The 19,115-nt window shown below is 42.2% G+C and overlaps 1 protein-coding gene across 1 annotated transcript in view; it reads right to left on the bottom strand.

The window, feature by feature from the left end:
* SORCS3 (sortilin related VPS10 domain containing receptor 3) overlaps window positions 1–19,115 on the bottom strand; it is a 575,638-nt gene that overhangs the window by 268,431 nt on the left and 288,092 nt on the right. The window contains exon 4 of the mRNA XM_081823577.1: window positions 6,796–6,954. Coding sequence (XP_081679703.1) covers window positions 6,796–6,954 — 159 coding nt within the window. The remainder of the gene's footprint in view (window positions 1–6,795; window positions 6,955–19,115) is intronic.

The following is a 19,115-nucleotide window of genomic DNA, read 5'->3' on the forward strand; positions in this document are numbered from 1 at the left end:
AGCCTGGTGGTGGGTATTGAGGAGGGCACGTTCTGCATAGAGCACTGGGTGTTATGCACAAACAATGAATCATGGAACACTTCATCTAGAACTAATGATGTAATGTATGGGGATTAACATAAGAATAAAAAAAAATAAAAATTTAAAAAAAAAAAAAATGACCCTGATTGATAGTGGCCCCATGAGGGTGGAGGATAATGACTGCACAGTGAAAAAGGGGATTCTGGGAAGCCAGTCATGTGCTCCTTTAATCAGAGTGCTAGGTTCACAGGTGAATTCAGTTTATGAAAATTCATCGAGCTCATGAGATGCACACTTTCCTATATGTATGTTACACCTTGCCTTAAAATGTTTAGAGACTGACCCTGACTTTAAAAGGCCAGGTGCTGTCATACCAGGGTGAGTGGTCGAAATGGGGGCACAGAATGGAGGCAGGATAGAAGGTATGGTCAGGTCAGGTAGACAGGTTCCTAAGTCTAGAGAGGCTTGTCAAGGAAGGGATAAGCAGAAGAAGTCCTGAGTCCAACAGGAAAACTAGAAATATAGGGTCAGAATTAGGGACACTAGGCAGCAGTATGAACATAAAGGATCAGGGCATGCGTGAAGACACGGTCACTCCATACAGGAAATGGGTGGAAGAAGGAAGAAAAGGCTGTGAAGCTGCTCCATGTCCTTCCCACCTGTGGCTACAGTCACCTCCTTCACCAAAATACTGTCTTGGCTGAATTTCTACCATGAGAGCATAATGGCTTTGGGAAAGGTGTTGGGAAAAGGACATGAGTACCCTAGCTAATACATATATATGCTGCACCTTACATTAATTATTTTAACAAATGTTCTTTTCCCTGACAGAAATGTGTTAGCTTACCAAAATGGACACCTAGAAGGTAGAGATAGAGCACAGAAACTCTGGGACATGATACAGAGAAGCAGGTTTGGGAAGACAAAGGCCACCAGATCCATAATTTTGTTGAAGGTTGTTCCTTTGAGCTAATGTTCTCGCGAGCAAAGTTGCCATGGGTGGAGATTTTTACTGCATGACCCTCACTGAATGCAAGTCAATATTATATGTTCAACTAGTTTTGTCATTCAGAACTCAGCTCAGGTAGATTAAGGGTAATATCTGAATAACACAGAGGTTGCTCCACCTCCTTGATAAAAAATAGGCCATTCTTGGCCCACTGTTTCTGTTTTCACCTCCATGAAAGTGGCCTCATGGAAACCCTCACGGGTTTCTATGGTGATGGAGATAGCACATCCCCACTGTACTGACGAGATCTCTGGAAGAGCACAGTCAGCTTGCCATAGGTGAGTGGGGCTCTCAATTTTCTCTCTCTTAAATGATACACAAATGGTTTTATAGGCATGGAAGGGACCTAATGAAATTGCAATGTTTTTCTTTATTTTTAAAAAAGATTTTATTTATTTATTTGACAGAGAGAGACACAAGCAGGGGGAGTGGGAGAGGGACAACCAGGCTTCCTGCCCAGAAGGGAGCCCGATGCGGGGCTCGATCCCAGGACCTTGGAACCCTGACCTGAGCCGAAGGCAGACGCTTAACCACTGAGCCACACAGGTGCCTTTGCAATGTTTTTCTTTAAATAGAAAGTGCCCTTCAGTAGTACTCTCATTCCATGGAGGATATGCTTCAAAACCACGGTCATCCCTGATTAATCCCCAGCAGCTTTATCCCCACCAGGTGGGAGCTATAAAGCCTGTTTCTGCCAATGGCTACTGAGGAACGTTGTCATCACCTGCTAATCCTGGAGCTCTGAATACAATTACATTTCTAATCTGAGGGTTTACAGAAGAATACAAATGAAAGGAACAGCGTCATTTGTATCCAGCATTCCCGAAGTACGGGTTTAAACTTCCTTCTGAATTTTCAGGCCCTCCACAGTCCAGATACTCTAATTCGCCAGTGCCTTGTTCATGCAGGACACAGCAGCCCCAGATAGGATTCAACCAGCAAAGCCTGCATGGAAGCACCATCACCTCTTCAGCTGTGGACTCTATTTGGCCAGTGACCATGCCCAAAACTGCATCAGCTCCTTAACCAGCCTGTCAATCTGTCAGCTACTGTTGAACTTGGCTGGTAGCAGGTGATCAAAAACAAAAAAACAAATCAACAAAAAAACACACATAATGGCCCACTCCACCCAACTACTAGAACAGAAACCCTTCATTATGTGTGCTAGTGTTTCAGAAAGTGTTTTTTTTACGTTGAAAATACTGTTAATTCTAGACCAGTCTAGGCCGGAAGTGTCTGAAAAACAACAGAATCTGAAATCCCATGGAGTTCCTCATCTCTGATCTCCAAAGCCAGCTGTATCTGTTAAAGTTTCATGTTGCCAAGAAGATAAATGATAATAGAGAGTTTTGTAACTCTACCTCTTCTGCAGAAAAATAGCTGTTTTCAACTGTCTCCTGCGGAAGACCCCTGTGCCAGGACGTATGCATCTGTGAATACATGAGCATGTACCCACTTTAAAAAAAACAAAAACAAATAAAAAATCAAACCAAGTCTCTTGTCAAAATAAGGGATGTTTAAAAATCCAGCTTTCTACAGCGATGAGAACAACACCTGTCCATTTAGAGGACTGTAATATCCTCAAAACCTATCTCAAAGTCTTTTTTTAAGAATCTCAGTTTGAATAATAGTATTGAGCCCTCCAGCTAATCCAAAACATCACAGTGTAGTTTCAGTCATCAGTGAGGCCACAGCCTGATGGAAACAAAAGAGAATCTGGCCTCTTAAATAACTGTAAATATACAGCCCTCCAAAGACATTCTAGGGCTTTGACTCAGACAGAAGAGAGGCGTAGCTTTTCTTTTATTATTCCAATTTGATCAACCATAACCTATTACTTTTGCCAGTTGTTTCACAAAGATTCTTATAAAGCATTTCCCAAGATTCATATACCCAAGAAAGAATCTCTCATCTTCAGTAAGTACTGAGTTCTTTTATATTAAAATGAAAAGTGCCAGGAGAATCTATAGGACAGAAGAGGAGCAGGAATCAGGAAGCTCCTAGGATGGCCAGAATGGAAGGACTTGCTCAAAAGCCCAGGTCAAGCTGAACAGGAAACAGAATAACTTTGCTATATTGTGACACATCAAAATTGGAGAGCCATGGCCCTCCAAAGGGTCAAGTGCAAGGTGCATTTGTCCCTACCTCCCCACCGGTTTGTAGCTTTGGAAGTTGGGAGGCTTGGGTGATCTCCCACAGCCTGGCCTTGACCAGTACAAGGTAGGCACATTTCCTAGCTGACTCACAACCTGCCATCCAGGGTCTCAACTAACACGAAGTTATGAGCATGTCTCAATTTCTAGCTGCAATTTTGTTCTATCCAGAACGTATTTCCTTAATTCTCCAGCAGCGGCTTTACCGAGTGAGATCTCTTGGCAAGTCTCCTGCAGCTTTGAGGTAGCAATTTGGAAGGTAAAGCAATTGGATATTGTCCCTTTAAAATATCATTCAATTAGGTCTTTTGTAATACATACAACATAACGAGATAGCCTTACCAATTCTAAAGAAATTGCTAGTGCATTTCATCAAAGGCACAATAATGGAAACATCGATTCACTCCTCACCACAAACCTCTCCCTTCGATGCTGCAGTTACCTTCCTACTCACACTTTTCATTTTCTCTAGAAGAAACCAGATGCCTCAATGCATGCACATCAGAGAAGGTTTCAGTCTGAAATAAGACATTTGTCTATCAATCTCAACTCTCCATCCGCTGCTGCATAGCATCCCTCTCCTGGACTCTAAACCAATAAATTAAAGAAAAACTCCTCTAAACCCTGGATGATGGAGGCTAGGTGTTTTATGCCAGTTCTGCAAAAGTTGCCAGGGGCATCGTCTGCCTCCTCACACCATTTATTTAGAAGAATGGCAGGGTACCAGTTAGAAACTTTATGGGCCTGAAGAACATTCAGCCACTTTATGCAAAAGATGTTAACAAGAAAGAGTACCTAAGGAATAATACATCCAGAAATGTGCAGTGTGATTAGGAAAATCCATCAACACCTACTGCCACATTTCCAAATATTTTTACTATGTAAAAAAGCAGCCACCAAGCCTGAAAGTATTTTGAATGCATTAAATCCACAAGACTACTTCATGAGCAATGCCCCAGATGTTCTCAGTGCTATGGAGATGAGGGAAAAGGATCCTCCTTCTGGATACACCCAAGGCATTCCGCATTTGGTTTATCAACCTCTTGGCATGAGATGTCTAATCTAGCTTGTCTCTGTATAAATAAAAACATAGTTTAGGTTTTCTGAGTGTCATCTAAATAAATTACCATCCAGCCTTTAACAATAGCCAAAAAATTTATTTTTCAATATAGCTTCAAAATTCATAGCAATACGAAGCATCCAAACTCACAGACTACCTGACATTTGGCTAAGTCTTTCATACAATAGCCACTTGATGCCATGAAAGAAATGTATTTGCAATGGCTTTTGCTTTGCAAATGTCATGTGGCTGTCCTTAGGGGATTGCATTAAGCACCTGGCACCCACCATGAGGCTCCATTAATGAGAGATATAAAGGTTATGCTGAAATTATTGTCTAAAGGTGCTGACATCTCTCTCTCTCTCTCTCACACACACACACACACTCACATTTAAAATCACATATTCAAATATATACTGAGGAGCAACTGTATCAGGATTTAAGAGAGAAGAGAAGAAGCGAAGCTATTTCAATTAAGGTTAATCTGTGGATATCTCTACACAAGGCAGTGCTTATAATTATCTATTTTATCTATTTGCTTTCACTGATTGATTCCACAACATGATTACCTAATAGTTTGGCATCAAGCACTGTACTAAGGTTCTATACTAAGGAAATACAAAGAAGAATAATCTAAAGTCCCTTTTCTTTTTTTTCTTTTTAAAGATTTTTATTTATTTATTTGACAGAGAGAGACACAGCGAGAGAGGGAACACAAGCAGGGGGAGCGGGAGAGGGAGAAGCAGGCTTCTGGCTGAGCAAGGAGCCCGACGCAGGGCTCAATCCCAGGACCCCGGGACCACGACCCAGGCCGAAGGCAGATGCTTAATGACTGAGCCACCCAGGCGCCCCGAGGGAGAGAATCTTTTCTTTTTTTTTTTTTTTTAAGATTTTATTTATTTTGACAGAGAGAGGGAGAAGCGGGCTTCCCGCGGAGCAGGGAGCCCGATGCGGGGCTCGATCCCAGGACCCCGGGATCATGACCTGAGCCGAAGGCAGACGCTTAACGACTGAGCCACCCAGGCGTCCCTAAAGTCCCTTTTCTTCAGTATAAGTTGATCAGCTACAGCAGGCTCACCATAGCATTTATGTATCCATCCACTGATTTGTCCACCTCACAGATATTTACTGAGCACCTTTTAAGTACCAGGCACTGTGCTGGCCCTGGTACAACATCCATGAGCAAAACCGGACGTGGTCCTGCCCTCCTGGAGCTTGTAGTCCGGTGAGGAACACAGATAATCCAAAGATCACATAAGTCAATGTAAAATCTCACCCGTGACAGGCCCTCTGGAGGGGAAGGGGATGGCACTATGGGAAAGAACACCACGGAGCATCTAACTTCGTCAGGGAGTTTAGGGGAAGACGTCCTGAGGAAGCGATACTAGATCTGAGATCTGACAGTGACAAAGTTGACTTCACGGAAGAAGATTTAGGCCCAGGAATGGAGCCAGGAAGACAGCTGGGATGAAGAACTGAAAGAAGGACATTCAAGGGAACGTGGTAACGGTGAGTCAAGTCAGAGGAGGGACCAGCTAAGGAGGCCCTAGGAGATTCTACAGAGGACTGTGGTCTTTTTTCTGTGAACACGGAGAAAATGCGGAAATCCTAAGACCTACATTTGGGAAATAGATTGTTCAGGTTATAGTATAAACACTGGAAGAGGCTCTGGTCAACACTCGAATGACAGATATAACCTAGATTTCAGTGGTGGTGGTAACAGAAGTCCATGGAATTACGAGATGGAGATAGAATGATAGGTTAGAGATGCTAGGTTAGGAATGAGGAAGTATTAAGGATACCTCCTAGGTCTCTGACTTTTGCAACCAAATGGATACAATTAGGGAAGACTGGAAGAGAACCAGCTATGTTGGAGGGAGAGCAGATGTCCATTTTTGGAATCCACTGAATCAAGAGGCTTCTGAGACATACAAGAGACAAGGTCAAGTACACAGCTGGGTAAATGGATCTTGAGCTCAAAGAGGAGGACTTATTGGGTCATTATATCTTGAAGGTACTTTTAGAAAACAACAAAATGGACGAGTTTGAGACTTCCCTTCCTTTGCTAAACTACAAAAATGGTATATTCAAGTTTTACCAAATCAACGCAGCATGGTATGCTGGAACATTCCCTAGACTTGGAATCTGACAACATTCATTCCAGCTGTGGCTCTTCCAACTACCGGCTGGGCAGGCTTGAACAAACACCTCAGCCCTTCGGCACCTTCGTTTACTACAATCACTATAAAATTACTATGAATACACTTTTCCTACTTGCTTCACAGGGTTGTTTTAAAGGTCAAATGAGTAAAATTATAGAGGAAACCATCTTAAGCCTATGAAATGATGCACAGCACTGCCAATAATAGAGCTGCTTGCATAGTTTGATACTAAAGAGCAGAAAAGAAAGTTCGTTGCTACAGACAAAATGAACCCGGCTGGAATGATGAAACGTCACTGAATCCCCTCCAACATCTGGACTAAGTAAACAAGTGCTTTTCACCAGGTGGTACCTGGGTGACAAGATGTGAATAAAGACAGTGTTTGTTCACCTTTTGATCCAGACTGTAGGCCAGCACCCAGTCCTCCTGCTTGGGATGGAAGAGCAAACTCTGGATGTAGAAAGTGAGCCGGTATTTCTGATAGGTGGCCCCCTCATCTGAGCTGATTAATATGCTGCTCTCCATTTCAGGATCACTAAGAAGCATGATCTAAAGAAAGGAGAGGAGAGAAAATACAGATGGAGTTAGCATGAGAGAATAAACACAAGAAATTAAAGCATAAATATAAAGTCATCTGTATTTGTATATCACAGCACAGAAAGGGGCATGTGGGTCTCTATATGAAATATTGGCATTTTTTCCCTGATTTAGCCCTTCGTTGCTGAATGGAGCTAAAATATTATGCACGGTTAGGTGTGCATACAAATGAGGCTTCATTTTGTGATGTCCATCTTATAGGTAGTTTCATTGTTGATGTTCATCTTTTAAGTAGCGAGAGCATATTCTTATGCTCCTCTGTCCCCTGACCTTGAGACCATCACACAAGCCCTCTGCCCCTCCCCCTCCCTCAATTCTCCAGGGCACTCTTCATCACACCATTGTTCTTACGTGCCCTTTAGTCTTGAAAAGGACCTCCCTCTTATCCCACTTTTGTGGGATTTGTTTTGTTTTGTTCTTTCTGAATGAATTGTTTGAGTGATTTAATTGACTTAAGTGGTTTCAATGATCACTTTGTTCTAGATACTTTCCAAAGCCCACATCCCCAAAGGCCCCTGGGGCAAAGACTGCTGCTCAATAAAGTGCATCATCCCTAAGCCAAAGGGACAGAATGGTGTAGTAGAAAGGCTTTGGCATCCAAGGGAGCAGATTCAAACTCAACGCTTCTCTGTTCATCTTGGGTCACCTTGGAAACCTACTTAACTCTAGAGGCCTCAGTTTCCACAATAATTTGAGTAGCACGATATCCGAACATGGCTTTGACAGTTGGCATAACATACAGTCTTACAAGTGATCGCTCTAATTATCATTGACCTTTCAGTACTTAACGTAAAAGCCCCCTCCCATCAGCGCAGATTGGCTTCTACTTATAGTACCTCGAAGACATTGATCTCACTAACCCTGTGACTGACTTTCCAGTATTTAATCCAACAGACACTTAGACGCTCAGACCTTTCCCGCAGTTGAACTCCTGACAGTCTTCGATACCAATGGCAATTCCATCCTCCTTTCAGCATTCCCTTCCAGGGGCTTCCATAACATCAAGTTCATCTTGTCTTCCTTTTCATCTGTTTTGAATACTCAACCTTCTCTGATCTCCTTATAATAATGACCATTGCTAAACCCTCAGTGTAGACCCCTTTTCTTTTTATTCAATGCACTGTTCCTCAGTGACTTCTTCCAAGCTTTATTTTTTTCAATTGCCATCTTTCTGGGACAACTCAAAAATTCAATCTGGACCTGAGGTCTCCTCTCAGTCTCAGACTCAGCTTCCTGGCAGAATCTTCTATTTGGATGTCCACAAACACCTCAAACTCACCATGCCCCACAATGTACCTGATCCCAGGCCCATTCCTTTCCCACCATGTCCTGCCTGGCTCAGTTTATGTTTCCACCAACGGTTCAATATAAAGCCAAAAACCCGAGATTCATCCTTGACTCTGCTTTCCCACTCGCCTCTCAAAATACCCATGTATTTTACCGATTATCTTCCTGCTATTGTAACTGCCCTAGTCCAAAACATGATAATCTCTACACTGGATTACTGTAAAATACCCCTAGCCAATCACAGTGCTGTCCCCACTTGCCCCCCATCCACTTTGTCACACTGTGGCCAGAACAACTATCCTATAATACAAATCTGATTCCAACATCCCCCTACATAAAACCATCCGATGGCTTATCATTGATCTTTCTATATTCTAAAATCCTTGAAACAGCCTAGCAAACTCTGCCCCCTGCTTTTGTCTCTGGCTTCATCAGCACCACAGCCCTTTTGACCTTTATTATCCAGAGAGACCCAGCTTCTTTGAGTTCCTCATGTTTGCTGAGTGACTGAGCAAATGAGCTTATTCCCTCTTCAGTTATTTCCTGTCTTTCGCTCTACTCCCACCAGTCAATAGGGCTACTTCGATACATGGTCTGAGCCGCAGGGCCCAAAGCACAAAATGAAGCCAAAACCATTCCCAAACCTTATAAAATAAAATCATTAAATAGCAGGATTTTAAAAATGTTACCCATAGCATATATTACTATTACAAAGTAAACTTTAAAACAGATTCAATCCCTTTAGCTGCAAAGATTCATAGTCCTTTTCCTCTTTTACTCCTTTATAGCTTCCAAGACAAGCTTACTTTCTTTTTCTCAAATATTTGCTTTGGCTTCATTGAAATAAGTTATTACTAGTTATCAGCAAATTTTTAAGGAATGGATGCAGTATAATATTTTTTTTTCATTCATACGTGAATAATCTAGGGGAAACGTTCTGAGGTGGATTTTTCATAGACAAAATAGCTTCACCTCCCTTGGCAACGTGAAGGGGTAGGGGCAGCAGATAAAAGCCCCCCTGCTGCCCTTGAGAACACCTCAGAGGCTGCATCCATGCTCCTCGTGAAGTCTGAGAGGACAAATACATTGAGGAAGAATGAAGCTTTCCTCACCACCCTGACTTGCTTCCCACCACGTGCTGATGGGCTACGAAACAGGCAATGAAATCATTTTTCCCCTAGTACAGAGAAATTAAACTGCTTATTTTATGCAGGTATAAAGAAGCTTCATGCCTATGATTTTAATTAGAAGATAAGACCAACATCATAAATGGACTTTATTTTATATACCGTGAGTTACTATATACTGAATAAGGGTTCCCATCAAATATCTAGTGCAATGTAGTCTCTTCCCGCAGCAGTTTCCTTCTGGGTGCACACACACACACACACACACACACATTTATCCACACACAAATGCTGCATGTATGTGTCACACACATACATGCTCACACATACAGCGATGCTGCATACAGGAGCACACACACGTACATTAATGAATTCATACATGAGGCATATTGACACTGCATGGTGGTTTTAGAGAGCTTTTGTTGGAAGAGCACATTTTTGTTGCAACCTCTCTCTGACATTCTCATCAGAAACCCTTTCATATACTTTGATATCACTGGCAGTGTCTGTATTCAATCCCAGTTTCTGAGAAGAATGAAATGAAGGGAAACAGAAGCCTGTATGTTCTGGATCTCGCTTCTGCGCTGGGCACCTCACCAGATGCTTTATCGAACCCTCACACAAATTGGTTGAGGTATCGTCAGTTGTGTTTTATAGATAAGGAAACTGAGGCGCAGAGGAGGAGAGCAACTTGCCTGCCACGTCCTCTGAGCAGCCCAGATGCCACCACCTGCCCCAACATTACCACTTCCTGCACCTTCGGCCACAGCGCTTGGCTCTCTTTGCCAAGGGACAAGAAGGAGTCAGAGAAGCAAGCCTGCAGCCTTTCCTTAAGCAGCTCTAAGAAATCTACCAAAAAAAAAAAAGCAGCTTCAAGAAAGCCCCTTTCCTCCTCTCATTCATAGCCACCTCTGGCCTAGAGGCCATGAAGAATTAAATAAGTAGGAATCCAAGGAGGAAATAAAATGTTAGTGAAGGAAGGAAGGAAGGAAGGAAGGAAGGAAGGAAGGAAGGAAGGAAGGGCCATAATATTTTTTTTTTTTTTTTTTTTAAAGATTTTATTTATTTATTTGACAGAGACACAGCGAGAGAGGGAACACCAGCAGGGTGAGGGGGAGAGGGAGAAGCAGGCCTCCCGCTGAGCAGGGAGCCCGATGTGGGGCTTGATCCCAGGATCCTGGGATCATGACATGAGCCGAAGGATCCTGGGATCACGACTGAGCCACCTAGGCGCCTTGTTGGTATTAGTATTTTATTTATTTATTTTTTAAAGATTTTTATTTATTTTTCGACAGAGAGAGAGAGAGACGGTGAGAGAGGGAACACAAGCAGGGTGAGGGGGAGAGGGAGAAGCAGACTCCCCGCTGAGCAGGGAGCCCGATGTGGGACTCGATCCCAGGACCCTGGGATCATGACCTGAGCCGAAGGCAGTCGCTTAACCGACTGAGCCACCCAGGTGCCCCAGGAAGGGCCATAATATTAAGATAAATATGAGAGCAAATGCCTCACCAGAAGTTGTCTCAAGATAAAATATGGGTATTGTATTTTAATATATGACATATGTAACTAAAACCATCCCAATTTTTACTATTAAGCAGGGATTTCAAACGCAAATGCTTAAGAGGGCAAAGCAAGTAAAGTAAGTAAATGAAGGAAAAAAAGCAAGACAAGGAGTGGTGAGGAATCTGCCAACATGAAAGGCGCACATCTTTCCTTAAAATATCTAAAATTAGATTTTTTTTTTTAAATTGTACCCAAATATGAATATGAACTAGGCAGGTGACTCTTATGAAGTTATGATAGTTTATTTGTACTGAAACAAAGAAATGTACAACCCCCGCCCCTTAATTTTTAGTTACAGGTATGTAAGTGTAAAACCTTCAGGGATGCCTTAGATGTCTGTGCACTCTGCATTCATGCGATTTGGACAATATGAGCGGGGAAGAGTTTCCATTGGAGACTTTTGTTCTGTTTTGCTTTTGCTTCGATTCTTTATCCAGCTTTTCCTGACGTAAGATCTGCAGTGGGGGTGTATGTGTGTACTGGAAGGGGAAAAGGATATTTCAAATATGGTTTAGGAGAGTTATTAATGCTATAGGCTCTGGGGGCAGGTGGCTTAAGTTCAAATCCTCAGTCTACTACTTGGTGTGTAAACGTGAGGCTATTACTCAATTTTTTCCAAGTCTCTTACCTCATCTATAAAAAAAAAAAAGAGAGAGAGAGAGAGAAGATAATAATTGTATCTAACTCACAATGCTGTTGAGAGGATTAAATGAGATAATGATTCAAAGAGCTTAGCACAGGTGCATAACTGCTAAATAAACATTAACCTTTATCTTTAAATCACCCAGGGTAAGAGCACAACTGAAGTCAGAAGCGATGCCAAGCAGGCTGGATACAAATTGAAGCAATTTGGGGATTATATTGCCTCCCTTCTTGGCTCCCATCATTCCTGAGCTTTGTGGATAAAAATGAAAGGGATCCATCGTGAGGGAAAGGGGAGTTGCTGTTCAGTGAACAGAGTTGCAGACAAAGTTCCAGAGCACTGCTGTACAACAGTCGTGCTCAGAGTTAATGATGCTGTATTGTAGCATTTGAAGAGTTTGATGAGAGAGCAGATCTCCTATTAGATGTTTTGTTTTTTTTGGTTTTTGTTTTGTTTTGTTTTGTTTTAACCACAGTTAGAAAAACCATGAAAGGGTAAAAGAGAAAAAAACTACATTTTACATGCATTTTACATTGCTGGTAATATTCTTTTAAAAATACACTCTATCAGCACATAGCAACACTGCCACCATGAACACCCATCGGTAGGTAATTGTGAATGTGCTAAATTTATTTGTGGCTTTGAATGACCACTCTCCTCTCTTCAAAGGAAGATTCTTGGAGGAATGCAACACATCACCGAGCTAGGTGTGAGAACCTCATACAACCAGTCTCTATGGATTTGGCTGTTTACTGTAGGTGAACTGTCTGTATCTCAGATTAGAATTGGACAAGCTTTAGAGTTTACCAACATTTGGAATATCTTTTGTGTGTGTGTGTGTAATGTTTTTTTGCAGGAAATTCCTCAGAAAGTTGAATAACAGCAGCCCTAATTGTAATAGGGTTTTGCAAATTGCAACAGACTCGCATGGAATCCAGGAATCAGGCAGGGGCTGTGCTTAGCCAACTTAGGATTTCAAAAGCCTGTTAAGTTTATTTGTACCTAAACCAGTCAAAATTAGTTTAGAAGGGTCAAAATCCTCCCCACAAATCTTTCCTGAACGCGCCCTTTCCTGTTACTTGGCATAGCTTACAGTACCACTGATGAATATGTTATTTTAGTCGATTATATCCTCTCTGTTCTGCCATCTATAAAATGGGTGAAAGCTAAAGGTTCCTCAGACTCTCCCTCTGCCAGAAAGCTCGGAAATGCAAAGGAACAAATTGTAGTTCAATGCTTTGAAAATGGTCTCAGAATACAAGTAGACTCCCTCTGACTAGAAAAGGAGAAATACTATAATTTACTGTATAATTGAGTCTTAATAGGAGACGCTTAGCACAGTTAGTGCTCAATAAGAAATAACAATAATATCAATACAAGCTCACAAAAAATGTAAGAAAGATGCTCTTTAAGCTGACCCCCAAACCAACTGACATAATTGATATGTTGTTGAGTATTGACTTACACATAAATAGAGCCTGTTATAGATAAGGCTCTTAATCACTATATAGCAACATACCAGCATTCACCCCCACCCCCACCCAACCATCTATCTATCCATCTGTCCATCTATCTATCCATCCATCCACCATCTAACACCTCTTATATCAGTGGTTCTCAACTGGGGCAGGAGTGGAGGCCTTTCTGTCCCCAGGGGACATTTAGCAATGTATAGAGACATTTTAATTGCCACCATTGGGGGCAGGGGAGGGAGTTACTGGCATCTCATGATGAAGGCCAGATATGTTACTAAACACATTACAATATACAAGACAGTACCCCACAACAAATAATTATCCAACACAAAATGCCAACAGTACTGTTGTTGAGAAACCTTATCATAATATATACATTACATATATATATATACACACACACATACACACACACATACACACACATATACATATAGATCCTCTTTTGAGAAAAATATATAAACTATGTATACATTTTACAGATATACATCAATGAATATTTATGCTTCTACATGTCTCTTTCACTTAATACCATTTATACATGACACTCACTTTGCCAAGATTAGACTCCCTATCTTTCTACCCCCACCCATTGTATTGAGCATGTTTCTCCTTGTCCTTCAGGATTTATTTTTTATTTTTTTTTTAAAGATTTTATTTATTTATTTGAGACAGAGAGAATGAGCGAAAGCACATGAGAGGGGGGAGGGTCAGAGGGAGAAGCAGGCTCCCTGCCGAGCGGGGAGCCCGATGCGGGACTCGATCCCGGGACTCCAGGATCATGACCTGAGCCGAAGGCAGTCGCTCAACTGACTGAGCCACCCAGGCACCCACAAGAGTTCATTCTTAATTGTACAACAGGATCTAAGACCTAATTCTAGCTATAGATGGCAACATGCTATGATAGGAAAGCAAAATGTTTATTTTTTATTTATTTATTTATTTTAAAGATTTTATTTATTTATTTGAGACAGAGAGAATGAGCGAAAGCACATGAGAGGGGGGAGGGTCAGAGGGAGAAGCAGACCCCTGCCGAGCAGGGAGCCCGATGCAGGACTCGATCCTGCGACTCCAGGATCATGACCTGAGCCGAAGGCAGTCGCTCAACCGACTGAGCCACCCAGGCGCCCTCCTTCAGGATTTAATATAAGCATCACCAATAAAGCAATAATCATTGAGGCCAGTCGGGGGGAAAAAGCACAGAAACAACAACTCAACAACATAAAACAAACAACTGGATTAAAAAATGTGCAAAGAACTTGAATAGACATTTTCCCTAAAAAACATACAAAAATTGGCCAAAAAGCACATGAAAACATGTTCATCATCAGTAATCATTAGGGAAATACAAATAAAAACCACAAATGGGACGGCACCCCTGGCATCCACTGGGATGGCTATGATCAAAAAAGATTAAAACTAAAACCTGAAAATAACAAGTGTTGGTGAAGATGTAAAGAAATTGAAGCCTTGTGCATTTTTGGTGGGAATGTAACACAGCACAGTTACAATGGAAAACAGTATGGTGGTTCCTCAAAACATTAAAAATGGAATTTCATGCAAACCAGCATTTTCACTTCTGGATATATACCCCAAAGAATTGAAAGCAGGGTCTCAAAGAGATGTCTGTACACCCATGTTCGTTAAAGCATTATTCATAATACATGCTACAACATGCATGAAATTCAAGGACATTATGTTAAGCAAATCAAGCCAGTCACAAATAGACAAATACTGTATGATTCCACTTACATGCGGTACCTAGAGTAGTCAAGTTCATAGAGACTGAGAGTGGAATGATGGGTGGCTAGGGGAATGAAGAATGAGGAGTTGCTTAATGGGTCGAGACTTTTAGTTTTGCAAAATGATTGGAGTCTGGAGACTGGTTGCACAACAATGGGAAGGTACTTAACTGGATGTACCCTTAAAAATGGTTTATGACAGTCAATTTTATGTTATGAGCATTTTACCACAATTTTTTTAAAAACACAGAAATAGAGGTCCCTGGGTGGCACAGTCAATTAAGCGTCCGACTCTTGGTTTCGGCTCAGTTCATGATCTAGAGGTCATGGGATCAAGCCCCACGTAGGGCTCTGCGCTCAGTGCAGTCTGCTTCAGATTCTTTCTCCCACTCCCTCTGCCCCTCCCCACTCACACGGGCTCACTCTCTCTCAAATAAATAAATAAAACCTTTTTTAAAAAACCCACAAAAATAAAAATACATAATTAGGCACGAAATGACATAAAACAATGTGTTGAGGAAAATTTAAAACTAATCAAACAAACACATAAACACTACTTACTCAACCATAATTTACTGAGTCTTTACGCCAGGCTCTATTATAAGAACTGGAATAAGAGCAATAATCAAACCAAACGAGGATCCCTGCCCTCAAAAAGCAAACACGCTAGTGGGGGAAGAAGAGGCAATAAGCTAACAAATAAGTAAAATATGTCGCTTATCAGATGGTGATAAGTCCTTCAGAGCAAAATAAAGCAGGAATGGGGCGCCTGGGTGGCTCAGTTGGTTAAGCAACTGCTTTCGGCTCAGGTCATGATCCTGGAGTCCCTGGATCGAGTCCCGCATCGGGCTCCCTGCTCGGCAGGGAGTCTGCTTCTCCCTCTGACCCTCCCCCTTCTCATGTGCTCTCTCTCATTCTGTCTCTCAAATAAATAAATAAAAAAATCTTAAAAAAAAAAAAAAATAAAAAATAAAGCAGGAATGGAGACAGGAAGTGCTGAAGAAGAAGGTCTACAGTTCTACCAGTCAGGAAAGGCTCACTGAGAAGGTGACATGAGAAAAAGGGTGTAGGAGTCCAGCGAGCTAGAACAGAGGGGAGGAGACAGAACGTTGGAGACAGGGTCTGTAGGTGATAGAAGCACCCTGGCTTTATCCCAAGTGATGTGGAAAGCACTGGCAGGCTTTGAGCAAGGCACTGACAGGCCATGGTTTGTATCTTGATCCTGTCAGTCCAGCTGCCACTCTGACTGCATAGAGCAACACAGGAGCGGGGAGCATAGAGAGGATGGGGTCAGCGTCCAGGTGGAGGCCATGGTAATGATCCAGAGGCACAGGCTGTTGGCCTGGGCTAAGGTGAGTGCTGAGGTACTGAGATGTGCTCCATCTCCGGTTATTCTTTTTTTAAAGATTGATTGATTGATTGATTGATTGATTAACTGATTTGAGAGAGAGACAGCATGAGGTGGGAGAGGAGGGGCAGAGGGAGAGGGAGAAGGAGGCTCCCTGCTGAGCAGGGACCCCGACGTGGGGCTTGATCCCAGAACCCTGGGATTATGACTTGAGCCGAAGGCAGATGCCCAACAGCCTGAGCCACCCGGGCATCCCTCTGGTTATATTTTAAAGGAAAAGTCAAAAGGGTCTGCTTATAGATAAGAAGGGGGGGTGGGGTTAAGAGAAAGTGAGGAGATCCATTACAAAGTTTTCTACCTATATGTTCATCTCGATATTGCTTATCATAATCAAAAGTTGGAAATAACTCAAATTGTCTGATAGGGTTTGGGACTGAACAACTGGGAAGACAAAATTAGCATTTATGAGATAGGAAAGCCTATAGAAGGGCAGGCTGGGAGCTTGGGAAATAAGAAACATGGCTGTGGAAAGGCTAGGTTTAAGATGCCTAACAGACATCCAAAAGGGGCCATTAAGTAGACAATGGGTAGACAAGGCTCATTTTCAGAGTGGGCTGGCCTGCAGATAGGAATTTACAAGGTATCCGTGTTTGAATAGCATTTAAAGATAGGAATCTGCAGATCAACAAGACAGCAAATGGAAAAATGAGCTCTCGTGCCCTGTTGAAGGGTCAAAGAGATAAGGGGGCACCAGAAAAGGAGTGTGAGAAGGGAAGGAAAACCCCAAAGAGTACAGTGTCCTCAAAACCTTGAACCCAAGGATAGAGAGGCTCTCAGAGAAGAGAGTATTCAACTGTGGCAAATGCAGTTGATGGTTAAGTGGAATGAGCACCGAGAATTGACATTGAACCCAGCAACCTGGAGGACACTGGTGACCATGCATGGCAAAGGCAGTGGAGTAAAGTAAGCAGATAATTGGTGTGGATGCAAGTAGAAGTTGGCATGACCATTCTGGAAAGCATAGTGGCAATATGGAACCAGACTCTTATAAATATTCATACCTTTGATCCTGTCATTACTCTTCTAGGATTCTGTCCAAGGAAACCATCAGGGACCCAATAAAAAGCTAATGCACCTATAAGATCATCTCAGGGTTTTTAATAATAAAAAACTGGAAACAACACAAGTATCTGATAGAATGATTAAATAAAGTAGGCCAAACCCATTCAATGGAATATTATGCAGCCATTCAGTATGAATTCAAATAGTTTTATGACATGTGAAAAATAATCAGATGCTTAAGCAGTGTGTATAAAAGCAGGCTGAAAACACATAAGACATAATCTCAATTTTGTTAAATGTTGTTTATATCTCATGCCTATATTTATGCATAAACAACTCAAAGGAAAATTCACTACATGTTGGTAGTTACAACTGTGTGGCAAGATCATAAGTAATTTTCATTTTTTCTTTACACTTTCCTATTCTTCCCAAATATTCTGTAATGAGATGATATTATCTTCATAATAATGATTTTCCCTCTCTCTCTTCACACACATACACTTTTTCCCATTACAGCCCTTTCAAGAATCTCAACAGGATTATGCTACCCACTGCCTGCTCTTGGAAAAACTGGGGAGCTGGATAAGTATCTGTGCACATTGTAAGCACTGCTCTGAGCACAGGAAAAGTGTGGGGGGGAACATAAGATAGTAAGGGGATGTCAATGGAGATGGCAATGAGAGTACCTCCCAACTCAGGACTGGTATTCCTGACCTGCTCTCTGGAGCAGGAACCCCTGGTGCCCACGTACTCTCCATGCTTTAAACCATCCAGCCCATCTTGCACTGCAGGTTGGATCCGCCCCAGTCTAGCTCTGAACATGGTGTTTCCTCTCTAGAAGAAACTCCAGTACCCTTTACAGGTCATGAAAACTAAGCTTGGCACCTGAGACACTTCACAACAGAGTTCCCATATTGCTCTCAGGTTTGACCATGACAACACAACCATGTGCTCCACCAAATACTCCCCAGAAAGATTTGTTCAAATCACTATGCCTTACCCTACATTCCTATCTTGGCTAATGCTACTCTTGAGCCTGGACAGCCCAGCATCCTCTCTGCCCATTCTTTCCTTCAAGGCCCATTTTCATTCCTTCCCTTCTGTGAAGTGTCCTGAATACACCAACAGAATAATCTCTGCATTCCATGAACTCCGTTGGCCAATTTGTTATCACACTGAACTATGATTTCATGTTTAAAATATCTGAAAATTTCAGGGCACCTGGGTGGCACAGTTGCTTGAGTGTCTGACACTTGGTTTCTGCTCAGATCGTGATCTCAGGGCCATGAGATCGAGTCCCATGTCGGTCTCCAGGCTCAGCATAGAGTCTGCTTGAGATTCTCTCCCTCCCTCTCCCTCTGCTCCTCCTGCTCATGCTTGCGTGTGCTCTCTCTCTAAAATAAATAAATAAATCTTTAAAAAATAAAATATCTGAAAATTTCTAAGTATTTTTATATATTTAAAAACATTAGCTACATTTTGTTTCCCTTGTATTCATCTCACCTGACCACCTAGATATTCCGTTCCTCAAAGGCATAGAGCGTCACTCATTTCACGCTCCAGTTTTCTTTGCTGGGCTCAGGAAAGCACACGCTCAATAAACATCTGATGCATGGCTGAGGGAAGGTCACTCAAGGGTCTCTGAGTTTGCCTGACCAACTATTCAATGCACTGTATTTGTGGCTTACCTGCGCCCTAGCCAGAGAAGCTCGCTCCAACTGAATAAAAGTAGTCAGCAAAACCTTTACCGGAAGCGCTGTGGGCAGCCCGGGCATTACCAGACCCGCCTACAGTACTCAGGGCAGCAAACCCCTCTCCACTGCAGTACCTCTTTTGTGGAAATACAGACAAATTTAACACATCGAT

The sequence above is a fragment of the Leptonychotes weddellii genome, chromosome 6, assembly GCF_054177405.1.
Source record: "Leptonychotes weddellii isolate Sample4059 chromosome 6, ASM5417740v2, whole genome shotgun sequence".
Taxonomy (NCBI): Eukaryota; Metazoa; Chordata; class Mammalia; order Carnivora; family Phocidae; genus Leptonychotes; species Leptonychotes weddellii.